This window comes from Poromitra crassiceps (assembly GCF_964638095.1).
Source record: "Poromitra crassiceps genome assembly, chromosome: 20".
Taxonomy (NCBI): domain Eukaryota; kingdom Metazoa; phylum Chordata; class Actinopteri; order Beryciformes; family Melamphaidae; genus Poromitra; species Poromitra crassiceps.
Window position 1 is genome coordinate 20020972 of NC_139637.1, and position 14291 is coordinate 20035262.

Genomic DNA, 14291 nt, shown 5'->3' on the forward strand with positions numbered 1-14291 from the left:
ACTTAGGGTGTGGAGTCATAGTCTATTTTTGTATTTGTCTTTATTGAATGTTCCAAAACTGCATGTTTAACTAAGAATAGGCTAATGATTATTTCCACTTACCACCTATTTAATGTGGTTACTTTACTTTGTGGTCAAAGGTTGGAAGGAACAATGCATGCTGGGAGATATGCAAATGTGTTTGTCCAATGGGTCCAATGGCATTGCTCTCTGTCAGAACTTGCTTGGATGTCCTGATGTTGGTTTAGTAGCAAAAGTAAACACAAGTTAATAGTAGCATTCACTATAGACTCTTTAGTGAATACTTTCCACAAAATCATGAACAATGAAGAAAACCAGAAGGACTACAGTTCCACTTTTACCAAATAAACCAAAATTGATGTTCTGTGACAAGTTATATCATATCTACTAGCCTCTTCATTTTGCTCTCAGAGTGCACCAGATTAATGCATTTCACTTTAAAATTTACAACATTTCTTTGTTTAGGGGGAGCAGAGCCCCCCCTAGATACCCCCCGTCGGAGTCCTATTACCTTCTTGGTGGTGCAACCCCTGTTTGGAAAGCCTAGAATCGCCTATGATAACAAACCCTAATGATGAACACAATATATGTTGTCCACTTATTCCAGAGCAGGGAGATGGCCTCTGCCAGTCCCTGACCACCGCCTGCCTGAGCCCCAAACCCCAGAAGCCCTGGGAGAAAGACGCCTGGGAAATCCCAAGAGACTCCCTCAAGCTGGAGAGGAGGTTGGGAGCCGGCCAGTTCGGAGAAGTCTGGATGGGTGAGACCATAGATATTATATTCAATGTTGGGGGGAACTCATTACAAAAGTAACATATTACCTGTAATATATTACTTTTAGCAGTAACTTAGTAATATAACGTATTACTTTTAGGATTTCAGTAATATTATGCCAGTTACTTTGTCAAGTAACTCAAGTTACAAATTGAGTTTAATTTTCTTTAATCAAGGCACATATTTAAATAAATATACAATCATTTCCGAATCAAATTGTCTGTTTTTATGCAAATAACCACTACAGATGACAATAACAACATTTAGAATTTTGGATTGTTTACACTGACTTCAAGGCGGTTGACATTATTTTTCGGGATGGTTCCGGGGCAGCGATGTCATTCTGCTGCTGCTGTTGTTTTGGTGAAAGTAATGCAAAAGTAGTGTACTAAGTAACAAAGTTACTCTACACAGACAGTAATATTGTAAAGTAACTTATTACTTTCAAATTACATTTTGAAAGTAACTTGCCCACCACTGATTATATTACTATAGATGGGTCACCAGCACGCTCCGCCAATTCTAACAAATGGTAGCAGCAATTCTCCTAAATGGGCGTGGTCAACCATTGACTCAGACCTGCCGAAAGTCTCCGAAGTTTGGCAAGTGGGCGTGTCGGTGGAAAACCACGGGCAAAAACCGACGTGACGTGAAGTTGGGCCGTCTTGCTTGAATCCCATCGTCTTCGGTGAGACCAACGTCAATCATTGTTGGAGATAGTGGGCAGCTGGACTCATTCTGAAGCTTCAAGATTCAAAGATGTTTCAATCAAATCAAAGATTCGAATTATGTTTTTGAAGAGTCGAGGCTCCCTGATTTTCTTCTGCTAAAAAGGGGAATCATGTTAACTCATTGAGTGCCAGCCACTTTTGGAGAACGGACGCTCCCAGTGCCAGAGTTTTCAGAGCGTTTTCAGTGATTTCTCGAGGCCCACAGAATATTGTGTGATATTACTATGTAAACACCGAACACGCAAAAAGAACAAGGAGACTCTATTGTATCATCAGCAAAAAAAAGTTTATTGATACCATTTTCCGTTCTTTAGTTATGAGCCGGAGAAGATAGGTCAAAAACAGCAAAAATATGCTTTTCTATCAGGAAGCTGAGATATTCAGCCTTTTGTGAAATGCATTATTTCAAGCACATTCACTGACTCTAGCTAATATTTTTTTGATGATGTGACCTGGTTTAGTTCTGTGGTGCATGCGTGCCCCACCCCCCTGTCCCCCCCTCTCCCCGCCTCTCCCCGAGTCAGCTGTAAACTCCTCCCCACACGCACAAAGTCTATTCGGAGCCTCTGTTTTTGTGCCGCGCGGCTCCTGGCAGCTCACAGCAGCAATGAGGAAATGCCCAATGCGACTGCAGGTAAGGGTTGGCCCTTCGGCGTTGGGTGCTGCCTTTCTGGTGTGTTGAGAAACTATCTATGCAGACAGACAGACAGGCAGAGGAGCTGCAGTTGTGTGCGCGGATTGATTGCTGTTGGCAAGCAGCCCAGAGCCATCATGTAGATGGCTCTGGGCTGCTTGCCAACAGCAATCAATCCGCGCAGCATGAGCGCGGTTTGTTTGATCACGGCTTTGTCAGGCTGCTGTATTCCTGACATTTCTGTCATCTGGAGAGCACTGTCGCCACCTAAGGGTTCTGTAAAATAGGTTATAGACCTCCAATAGCTACTATAGTTGTACAGGAGCTGCGGAAGGCTTTGATCGACGTCCCACCGTCAAAAAACGCATTGGACGTCGAAGGACGTCCGTGGCACTCTACGTCACTATTTAATTGGACGTCGAAGGACGTCCATGGCACTCAATGAGTTAAAGATGACTGTGTGAAACAGACATTTTTTTAGATCATCTGCTATCTTCTTGCCGTGTTTGCAGCCACCTACAATAAGCACACCAAGGTGGCGGTGAAGACCATGAAGCCCGGCACCATGACGGCCGAAGCCTTCCTGGCCGAGGCCAACATGATGAAGACGCTGCAGCACGACAAGCTGGTGCGCCTCAACGCCGTGGTCACCAAGGAGGAGCCCATCTACATCATCACTGAGTACATGGAGAAAGGTGTGTGTTCGTGCGTGCGTGTGTGGCGCTTCACTGCCAGAAGGGGGAGACAAAGGTTCTGCAGTACAAGCACTCCAGCTTTAAATCAATAAATGAGAGGGGCAAAGAAAATATAACTTCATTGCACTGTGTGTGTGTGTGTGTGTGTGTGTGTGTGTGTGTGTGTGTGTGTGTGTGTGTGTGTGTGTGTGTGTGTGTGTGTGTGTGTGTGTGTGTGTGTGTGTGTGTGTGCGTGCGTGTGTGTGTGTGTACTTACAGGCAGTTTACTGGACTTCTTGAAGAGCGATGAGGGCAACCGCATCCCGTTCCCCAAGCTCATTGACTTTTCTGCCCAGGTGAGGCTCAGTCAGTCACATGTCTCTGCCCAGGTGAGGCTCAACCAGTCACATGTCTCTGCCCAGGTGAGGCTCAGTCAGTCACATGTCTCTGCCCAGGTGAGGCTCAGCCAGTCACATGTCTCTGCCCAGGTGAGGCTCAGCAGCCAGTCACATGTCTCTGCCCAGGTGAGGCTCAGCCAGTCACATGTCTCTGCTCAGGTGAGGGTCAGCCAGTCACATGTCTCTGCCATTCCTCCTTTCCAAACAACAGCCGCCCGCCCACTGTCCGTTTGTCTGCTGGGTGTCGGCGAATCTTTTGTTCCTCTTACATTTAAATATTCAAATCACTTCTCGAGGTCAGCACTCTGTTGTTCATAAGGAGTGGATTTGATCACTGCTTTACTGCACTCTTACCTGCTTTAGTGCATTTTAACGTGATTGATGCTGTCATTCTGTGTCAGTACATAAAGTAGGAGTTGTTGCATCTCTGGCTGAAGCTCTCTTTGAGGCACATTCAGACAGAAGGTTGGCTGAGGGAATGCGGAACAACAGAGGGTTGGTTCAAAACATAACAGAGAGAAAGGAAGAGGAAGACCAAGGTCAGATCTGGCTGTCCTGATTTAAATCTACCGTGAAGGATTATGTTATGCTAAATTATTCACCTGATAGGTGGACCGACGTGACGTTATCCGGTCTAAACGTGTTTGTGAGTGTGTGTGTGTGTGTGTGGAGAGAGAGAGAGAGAGAGAGAGAGAGAGAGAGAGAGACTAGTGATATCTACAGATCATTTGTTACTAACTAGCCATCTCCCGATTCTACCTACTTAATATACTCCCATCACTTATAGCCTCACACCGATGACATCACTGATGACATCATCACTGAACTATAGCCTCAGCCTTAGGGCAATCAGCCTTAGAGCAATTAATCTGCCCTAATTAAAAAATCCGGCTCCATCAGGTCACCCGTACAGGTGTTCTTTACACACCCTGAAGGTTTCAGCCCGATCGCACGTAAAATGGCATAGCTGTGGCCGAACACAGAACTTGAAACAAACTAACAAACAAACAAACATTGCCCACATACTAAATTGTATAGTATATATATATATATATATATATATATATATATATATATATATATATATATATATATATATATATATATATATATGTATATAGATATGTATATAGATATATATAGATATATATATAGATATAGATATAGATATAGATATAGATATAGATATATATAGATATACATATAGATATAGATATAGATATAGATATAGATATATATAGATATACATATACATATATATATAGATATATACCAGTGGTGTGGTATATATATATATATATAGATATAGATATAGATATAGATATAGATATAGATATAGATATAGATATAGATATAGATATATACCAGTGGTGTGGTATATATATATATATATATATATATATATATATATATATATATATATATATAGATATATATATATATATATATAGAGATAGAGATAGATATAGATATAGATATAGATATAGATATAGATATAGATATATACCAGTGGTGTGGTTTCTTTACTCAGCATTGCGAAACTGAGATGCAGGTCAGGTCAGACAGTTTATGCAACGGCATCTGAAAATGACACATGAAGGATAATAAATAGCTGGACAATGACTCAGTCCATTGACTGAACGAAACAGAGCGAGGCTTATTGCCACTGACCGTTACTATTTCATTCTCTTCCACTGACCATTGTGTTTGTCTGCAGACTGCTGAGGGCATGGCCTACATCGAGCAGAGGAACTACATCCACAGAGACCTGCGAGCCGCCAACATCCTGGTCAACAAGGCCTTAGTGTGCAAGATCGCTGACTTTGGCCTCGCTCGTATCATCGAGGACAACGAGTACACAGCCAGGGAAGGTGAGACTGACATGCAATGGATTTTCACCATTACACAGCAATGTTGTGTGTCCAGATGTTACTGTAAAGGTCTTTGCACACACAGTCCTTTTCTTTTCTTTTTCATAATGCGTTTTTTTAATCCATCACCTGAAAACACAGACGGGTCAAACAGCTCGCAAAAGCCTATTGAGTGATGCGGAAAAACGCAAAAAAATCGAACCTGTTTCGAAAACTTTTAAAGAGATACTCAACAGTTGAGCCAGACAGAGAAGTCTGGGTCCGATTTTGTCCGTTTTTTAAAAAAGGCCGGGGAGTTTTCAGGCTTTTCGAATCCGCCCACTCCACATTTGGATAGGATGAACTTTTGTGGGGCGGGCAAATTTCAGAGCCAATGGCAGACCTCTGTGCAGTTTCCGGAACTGCATGGGTATGTGAGAAGAGATGAGGATGGAATTACTCAGATTTACAGTAAATGTCAGGACTTTGACCTGGATTCCTCAAGAACACAGCTCATTTCCAATATATATTGATTTTCAGCAGAAAAAAAGTGGAAAAAGTGTTGAGTATCTCTTTAATGACGGATTCACAGTGTAAACATGAGTGACACAACATGAGGTCGGAGTTGGTGTGCAGAAAAAGCCTTAAAGCAGAACCGATTCCCCAGAACCGAAGATATGGGAGCGGTCTTTGTTGAAACAGTTCAGTGGAGTGTGCCTTGTGTCAGTGAAGCGTGTCTGAGTACATGTGTGACTGACTGACTGACTGACTGAGCGAGCGAGTGGGCGAGCAAGAGAGCGGACGAGTTAGAGAGCGAGCGAGTGGGCGAGCAAGAGAGCGAGCGAGTTAGCGAGCGAGTGGGCGAGCAAGAAGAGTGTTGATGTCCTATATCAATGTTGATGCCCTAGATCAGCTGATACTTTGACTGTTGCTGACGCAGTGTTTCTCATTTCGACCCCAATAAACAGGAGCCAAGTTCCCCATCAAGTGGACGGCCCCTGAGGCCATCAACTACGGCTCCTTCACCATCAAATCAGACGTCTGGTCCTTCGGCATCTTGCTGACTGAGATCATCAGTTATGGACGCACACCATACCCAGGTAAGGGAGCCGCCCAGTTCAATGTCTGCGCAGCATTTGCATGGAAAAGTCAATGTGAGTTTCCAGAAACTGCAGCTCGGGAGCGTCTTCACCTCGTTACATCAGGGGCGTAGGCAGAAATTCAATTATGGGTGGGCCTGGATAAAATTGGGTGGGCCTGGATAAAATTGGTGGGGCAATTGCATGACGAAATTTTGCGCGCAAAGTGTGCAAAATTCCTAGATGTCATGAAGTCGTCATGCATTAGACTCTGGAGATAATGTGCCCTGCATTTTTAAGCTACAAAACCATTAGCTAGCAAGGCAGCAGCAAGTTTGCCTCTAGAAAAATAAATAAAAAATAAATAAATAAATAAATTGGGTGGGCCAGGGCAAGAAGTGGGTGGGCCTGTGCCTACCCAGGCCCACCCGTAGAAACGCCCCTGCGTTACATGTTCTTTGTCTTTTAAAGGGATGACCAACCCGGAAGTGATCCGTTCCCTGGAGAAGGGCTACCGCATGCAGCGCCAGGACAGCTGTCCCAAGGAACTTTATGACGACGTCATGCTGGTGTGCTGGAAGAACAAGCCCGAGGACCGGCCCACCTTCGAGTACCTGCAGAGTGTCCTGGAGGACTTCTACACCGCCACAGAGAGCCAGTACCAGCAGCAGCCATGAGGCGCCCCCATCATGTAGAGACACATCCAGGCAGACACGTTATGTTAAGAGTACTGTACCATTCGTCTCATGTGTACATGCAGTAAGGCGATCCGGCGCACGAGCATGCACATGTGATCTCGTTGCTTATCATGTGATCTGTTGTTCTCTCTCTCTCTCTCTCCCTCCATGTCTCTCTCTCTCGTGCTCTCTGCACGATCTGATTTCACCAAGTAACAGTTGTTCCTGGACCAACATTTCTTCCTAGTATGGGATGGGGAAACCCTGCCCCCGAACTCATTTGATTGGTCGCCGCAATTGCTTCTTCCTTAAAACGTGTGGCAAGGAGAAAAATGTGGTTAAGATTAGGGTTAGGGTGTGAAAAAAGTGCAGTTGTCAGCGTGCTCGGTCCTATGGCTAAATGGATAAGGTGTGCGCCTTCCAGTTTCAGAACTGGGGTTCGAACCACACATATTTTTATAAAACATTAGGGTTAGACATTAGGTTTAGGCAAGTACAACAATGTGGTTAGGGTTAGGGGTTTGGGTCTGGTCGTCGTTAGATAAGAAAACCCTAACTCTAATCTTAAACACATATTTTTTTACTTGCCGCACGTTTTCAGGAAGAAGCAATTGCGGCGACCAATCAAATGAGTTCGGGGGCGGGGTTTTCCCGCCCCATACTAGGAAGAAATGTTGGTTCCAGGAACAACTGTTACTTGGTGAAATCAGTTTGTGCCTCTCTCTCTCTCCCTCTCTCCCTCTCTCTCTCTCTCTCTCACACACACACACACACACACACACACACGCCAACGCAAAAACAGAGACAGTCACTCGACATACTGTAGCTACAATAGCAGACACATAATGCTGTTGTACAATCCTGCGCTGTCTTACACAGAGCAGATGCTCCTCCTCCTCCACACAGATACAAAGATACATATTCACAAACAAATGATGGTAGTTCATCTGAAAGCAGTCGCATGGAAAACACTGGATTTTTGTCGTTTATGTTATGCTCTGCTGCACATCGTGCATCCATCCAAAAGAAGCTTGAGCCACGATGCAGATATTCACAGTGAGATGTGTGCACCGCTGCCACCGCCGCGGCCCTGCTCGGATTATATAGGGTTTATATCAACAATTCAGTAAGCAAAGCTGCCTTTGTCTGGTTTTCCTCCCAGGAAATGTACTGCGTTTCACCTTTGTGAAAGCAAAGTGGATAGATTTTACAAAGTGCAATGTGTATGGCTGATTTATGCTTTAACAATTATTCTATTTATATTCCATATAGGTAGGTATTTTTTCCTTTATGCTGTGGCTGACTTCAGCATTACTTCTTCATTGCACCTTTTGCAGTGGGTGATTCTGTTCATTCGGGCAGTATGCTGGTAGCCTGGGTAAACCCATCCCCCACGTGACCTGCTCTCAGACCTGTTCTCAGTCACTATGAACTAGTGACTGGGAACTGAGAGAGCAGGTCACGTGGGGGCTGGGTTTACCTAGGCTAGTATGCTGGTGTAAGGTTAGCCAGCAGATTGTGCTATGCAGTGAGTTAAACCTCACTCCTCTAGCGAGTGACATCAGGGGCCGGTTGCACAAAACACCTTAAGTTAAGATTTTCCTTATAGAGTCCGAGTTAAGGTGTCCATACAATAAAATTGGTTGCACAAAAACACCCTTAAATCTTCTCCTTAAAGTTAAACATTTTAAGGAAAACGTAATCACAAGATTTAAGGGTGTTTTGTGCAGCCGATTCTGTTTTATGGACGCCTTAACTCGGACTCTAAGGAAAATATTTTAAGGAAAACGTAATCGCAAGATTTAAGGGTGTTTTGTGCAGCCGATTCTATTTTATGGACACCTTAACTCGGACTCTAAAAATCTTAACTTAAGGTGTGCAACCGGCCCCTGGGCCTTAGCCTCCTTGCTAGAGAGTCCGCGTCCCATGCCAGAAGTTGTGAGTTAAATTCCTAATTGCGGGGGACTACACAGTGCGGGTTACACTGGGATACATACAGTTGCAAGTCTTCAGGGATTTGGTCTTCGATGAGAAGCCATAAACATAAATATTATTTCTTCCAATCTCCCTTTTAGCGCTTTTTTTTTTTAATACTGTTGGCTGTTTGGTGACTTGATAATATAGCAAACACGTAATGATTCATCACGTTTTTGTTTTGTTTTTTTGTGTGGGGGGGCGGGCTTCTGGTTTTTCCTATTTGGAGCATTAATTTATTTGTGCACATGGTACTCTGATCCCTCTATCTTGAATGTATTGATCTTTCCAAAGTAAAACCTTTTTTCTTTATTATAAAATATTTTTTTTCTATTTTTGTGAATGACTCTTGACTCCTGCCATCTCTATTCTACATTGGTTGAATAATGTAGGTGGGTACTGTTTGGTATGGTGTGGATATATAATTGCATTAACTTTTTAGTTTTGTATTGATAAGAAACCAGCATTGTGGGGGGGATATTTCCTTGATGTTTGGTTCAGTGAGAATGTGCTTAATAAATTGTAAATAATAATAAAACTATTATCATCACAAATGTTTCTTTTACCACAATACTCATAATACAGACAGACAGATAAACAAACAAACAAACAGAGCCCTAGCTCCCATAATTTATGCTGATGATAATGATTAAATAGACTAAATAATAAAGCTGATGAAGAAAGGCAATTGTTACTTTTTCCCCAAAAATATGATTATTTGTTGTTTGTTTAGCTTGTGACGGTCGAGGTCATAATTTGCTCACCTTGCACCATTACATCTCTGCATGTCATATCAAAAAGAAAATATTAAAAAGGGACAATCCCATTGGCCAAGGGCCAGCGTGGTCTCCTTAAGGAACCCCAGGTTGAAGTAATGGTTACACTACCTCCCGCTAAGCAGCTGCCCAGAGGGGAATCGAACCTGGGGCACGGATTGGCGCAAGTTTATACGAAAGTCGAACACGCTAACCAGTCGCCAAGGAGACTGTCCCAAAAAACTAATTACTTGGCTTTGGGGGAAGCATGATTCAATATTTTAAGGGACGGTTGCCAACCCATATGGGTGTCGTATCAAAAAGAAAATATTAAAAAGGGACAATCCCATTGGCCAAGGGCCAGCGTGGTCTCCTTGAGGAACCCCAGGTTGAAGTAGTGGTTACACTACCTCCCGCTATGACCAGAGGGGAATCGAACCTGGGGAATTTGTAGTCAGCTTAAACTTATATGAAAGTCAAACACGCTATAACCAGTCGGCCAAGGAGACCGTCCCAAAAAACTAATTACTTGGCTTTGGGGGAACCATGATTCCATATTTTAAGGGACGGTTGGCAACCCTATGGGTGTCGTATCAAAAAGAAAATATTAAAAAGGGACAATCCCATTGGCCAAGGGCCAGCGTGGTCTCCTTGAGGAACCCCAGGTTGAAGTAGTGGTTACACCATAGACATATATAAGGCTAGATGGCTTACCCGCGCTGCCGGTCAATGGAGAGCGACGTCGTCGCATGGTGGCCATCTTGCTACGGCACCACAGCTTTATATATATCTATGGGTTAAAAAAACGCTAACATTTTATTATTATTTTTGGCTCCAAATTACACCAAACTTAAACTGAAGCATCATCATCATGAGATGAATTCACGCACCTAGTTTCATGCAGTTTCATCCATTTTGCTAGGAGCTATGAGCATCTGTTGTTGGGTTAGTATTATCACATCAGATGATCATAACTCCTAGGGAAATGGATGAAACTGCATGAAACTTTGTGCCTGAATCCCTCTCATGGCATAGATGCTTCGGTATAATTTTTGTGTAATTTGGAGCCCATCAAAAATATAGTGTTTTTAGTGTTTTTTGTTTTGTTGTTGCCATATCTCGGGAACGGAATATGCTTGTAATAAACCAAACCGTTTGTAAATCCGTCAAGATTTCAGCAAGTTATGAGTATTTTTGTCTGTGCACCCTCCAACAGCTACCAGAGAACGTACCAGAAAGCCTGCCGTAGCAAGATGGCGGCGCTTCAACGACGCTGGTGACTCCGCCTTAAGCCATCTAGCCTTATATATGTCTATGGGTTACACTACCTCCCGCTATGACCAGAGGGGAATCGAACCTGGGGAATTTGTGTTCAGCTTAAACTTATATGAAAGTCAAACACGCTAACCAGTCGGCCAAGGAGACCGTCCCAAAAAACTAATTACTTGGCTTTGGGGGAACCATGATTCCATATTTTAAGGGACGGTTGGCAACCCTATGGGTGTCGTATCAAAACGAAATATTAAAAAGGGACAATCCCATTGGCCAAGGGCCAGCGTGGTCTCCTTGAGGAACCCCAGGTTGAAGTAGTGGTTACACTACCTCCCGCTAAGCAGCTGCTACTGACCAGAGGGGAATCGAAACTGGGGCACGGATCCGGGCAAGCTTATACGAAAGTCAAACACGCTAACCAGTCGGCCAAGGAGACTGTCCCAAAACACTAATTACTTGGCTTTGGGGGAAGCATGATTCCATATGGGACGGTTGGCAACTCATGGGTGTGGTATCAAAAAGAAAAAAATATATAGGCTATATATATATATATATATATTTTTTTTTAAGGGACAATCCCAATGTGGCCAAGGGGCAGCATGCTCTCCTAATGGAACCCGGGTTGTTGAGGTAGGCTGAGTCGGCCAAGGAGACAGTCCCAAAAAACTAATTACTTGGCATATTCCATATTGATTAATTGGCTTTGGGGGAAGACCACAGCACTTCCCCTGACGTCACTAATGACACGTGTATTCAAGATGGCGGCCGCGGCTATGGTAAGTGGAAAAGCGAAATCTTTTCTTCAAATCGTTTCTCACTTGTACTTTTTTTTAATTGAAATCAGTGATTGAGGCGTGGCAGTGGCCACGGCGGATGTTTACTTTGGTGGGATAATAAACACATAGAGTCGGCTACTGTGTGGGTTTATTGTCTTTGTTCAAATGAGTTTTCTACTGTATGAGTGTTGACGATGTTGCTAGCCAGCTAAACTTAGCTAACGTAACCTAGCTAGTTTTGTCAGTCAGCTGTGGCAAATGATGTTCTGGGTATGTTTGTTTCATTTCTCTGGTGTGTTAAACCATGCTGCCAGAGAACAAATAGCCCCTGTTCTCAGTTGTTAGGGTGTCATTTGCGTCACAGCAAGCCGAAGTTAGCTAACGTTAGCGTTCACTTAACTTTGGCATTGCGTGTTAGCTATTAGCAACTCCGTCAGTGTTTAGGTTTTTGTCGGTAGAGCCGAAGGAATGTCAAAGATGACAGCAGCAGACTAGAAGAGGCTAACATAACGAACATAAGACGAATCAATAGAAGTGATTGATTGATCATCAAGCATCTCTTTTTTTTTTAGCTTAACGTTAGCTCTTGTCATGTCTGTCAACTTATTAGAACACCGCTTGCAGTTTCCTCCTCCACTGCCATTGCAGTAACGTTAACGTTAGCTTACCTAACGTGCTAGAATGGTTCTCCAGCGAACGTTATAGGTACTCAAGTCATTTTTACTAATTTGTACTTATGTATTTGACTTGTGGCTAGGCAAATTTCCTCACGATTAAAGCTACTGATGATAGCTATAGCGGTAATAGAATTAGGAAAATAGTGTGATTGTGTAATAGGGAAGTAACTAAGGTTTATGCCAAGGCTGCAGCTTTGGTTTGGGCTTGTGCATAATATATTGGTAATCTTTACAAACTGACTGTTGCACTGACATTCAGCCTTTCACACGGGCTGTCATACAGCTACCTGGTAAAAGCCCTGATTTATCTGCCAGGAAAAACATTTGATGAAATTCTGTTTTTTGTTTGTTGTTTTTGTAATAGGTCCTAATCATTTGGCACAAGTTATTGATAGCTGTATTAACACATTGAATGCCAGCCATGTTTTCATTCCTGTAGGTAAGTTGTGCCAGGGGTGTTTTTGACGATTCTGGCTCATTTTAGAACAGCCGAGGATTCTTTTCTGTTAAGAATTCATGAACACCAATCATCTAAAAATAACTAATAGAATGTGTGCTTTCTCTGTCTAAAAGAGTTAGTTTGCAGAGTTAGTAGTTATGTAGATATTAGCCGTTGAGTACAGCATGGTTTCAGCGTCTGGAAATTTATTCAGAGATAAATGGCTTTTTGTGAAACAGTCACTTTAACCATTCATTTTTGGCATCAGTAAGACCGTCAGACATTCTAAACAATAGTTTTGAACAGTAATTTCCTCCATAACAACAGGAAACACCCCTCTCATTCAAACTCCTCCCTCCGTGTGTCTTCTCCTCCTTCCTCCTAACAGCGGGCGTGTCAGAAGCGCGTTGTGCTGCCTGCCTGTCTGTCTGCGTGCCTGCCTGCCTGCTTGCCTGCGTGCGGGGACGAGTCTGAAATGGATTACTGTAAAATCGCCAAGCCATTTCCTTGAATGGCTTGCTCCCGCGGTGTGTGTGTGTGTGTGTGTGTGTGTGTGTGTGTGTGTGTGTGTGTGTGTGTTCGCGCGTTGCCCCCGCGGCTCTGGGGGGAAGAGATCTCTGTCCGTTCTGTGTGTGTGTCCGGGCTTCTGACTGTAAAATCGCCAAGCCATTTCCGCGGGAGGCGGCTGCTTTTGGGTCCCGTGGCTGTGACTTCTCTCGGTCTCTGTCGCCACTTAGTGGTCGGTAAAATAGATTACACACATGCTCTTGCTCCAAATAGTTATCTCGAAGATGTAAAAGGGGTTGATTGATGTCCCACCGTCAAAAAAAAAAAATGTTTATGTAAGACGAGTTAGCTCGTCCTTGGCACTTAAGCGCTGGATTATGTAAGACGAGTTAGGTCGTCTCTGGCACTTAATGTGTTAATACAGTGACATTATTCAGTTTTGTGCAAGGGCACGCGTGTTCCGCCTAAATGCGGATTCACATTCAGTAACTCCGCACTCAGACTCTGACTCAGGCAATGGGGACTCGACTCTGACTCTTTTTTGCTGACTCGAGCACTGGGGACTTGAGACTCAACTTGTACTCGAGCTAGTCGCCTTATGTAGCCTCGACTTCCTGTTCAAAACGCCGGCTGTTTTACCTGCTCAAACTAGTCTGACTCACCTGGTCAAACCTGGTTTGACTCACAGTCCCCCAGGGGATGGGTCAAATGCGGAGAACAAATTTCACACATTGTGTGACAATCAGTGGGACTTTACCTTTACCTTTACATATGAGTCAGACTAGGTTTATGAGTCACAGGAAGTGTAAACACAATCAGAACTTCTGATTGTGTTTACACTTCTTGTTAGTTTCTCAAGCCAGACTGCCTCTTCTACATAAGGTGATATAGTGACTTGACTACAAGACTGACCCAGACATCATAAACTGACCGTTTGTAGCAGGGCTTGAAACACTGATCCACATTTTTCACCATTTTATGACATTTTACAACTACTCGATTAATCGAGAAAATAATCGACAGATTAATCGATCATGAAAATAATCGTTAGTT

At 43.4% G+C, this 14291-nt stretch overlaps 1 protein-coding gene across 3 annotated transcripts in view; it reads left to right on the forward strand.

Annotated features, from left to right (window-relative positions):
- Positions 1–9373, forward strand: part of hck (HCK proto-oncogene, Src family tyrosine kinase) — a 33345-nt gene extending 23972 nt beyond the window's left edge. For 2 of the 3 annotated variants that reach the window (XM_083656380.1, XM_083656381.1), the window contains exons 8-13: positions 629–781; positions 2673–2855; positions 3114–3190; positions 4950–5103; positions 6051–6182; positions 6633–9373. In XM_083656380.1, the coding sequence (XP_083512506.1) occupies positions 629–781; positions 2673–2855; positions 3114–3190; positions 4950–5103; positions 6051–6182; positions 6633–6838 (905 nt within the window). In that variant the 3' untranslated portion in view covers positions 6839–9373. The remainder of the gene's footprint in view (positions 1–628; positions 782–2672; positions 2856–3113; positions 3191–4949; positions 5104–6050; positions 6183–6632) is intronic. The other variant, XR_014553564.1, reaches the window with a different exon arrangement.
- The last annotated feature ends 4918 nt before the right edge of the window (positions 9374–14291 follow it).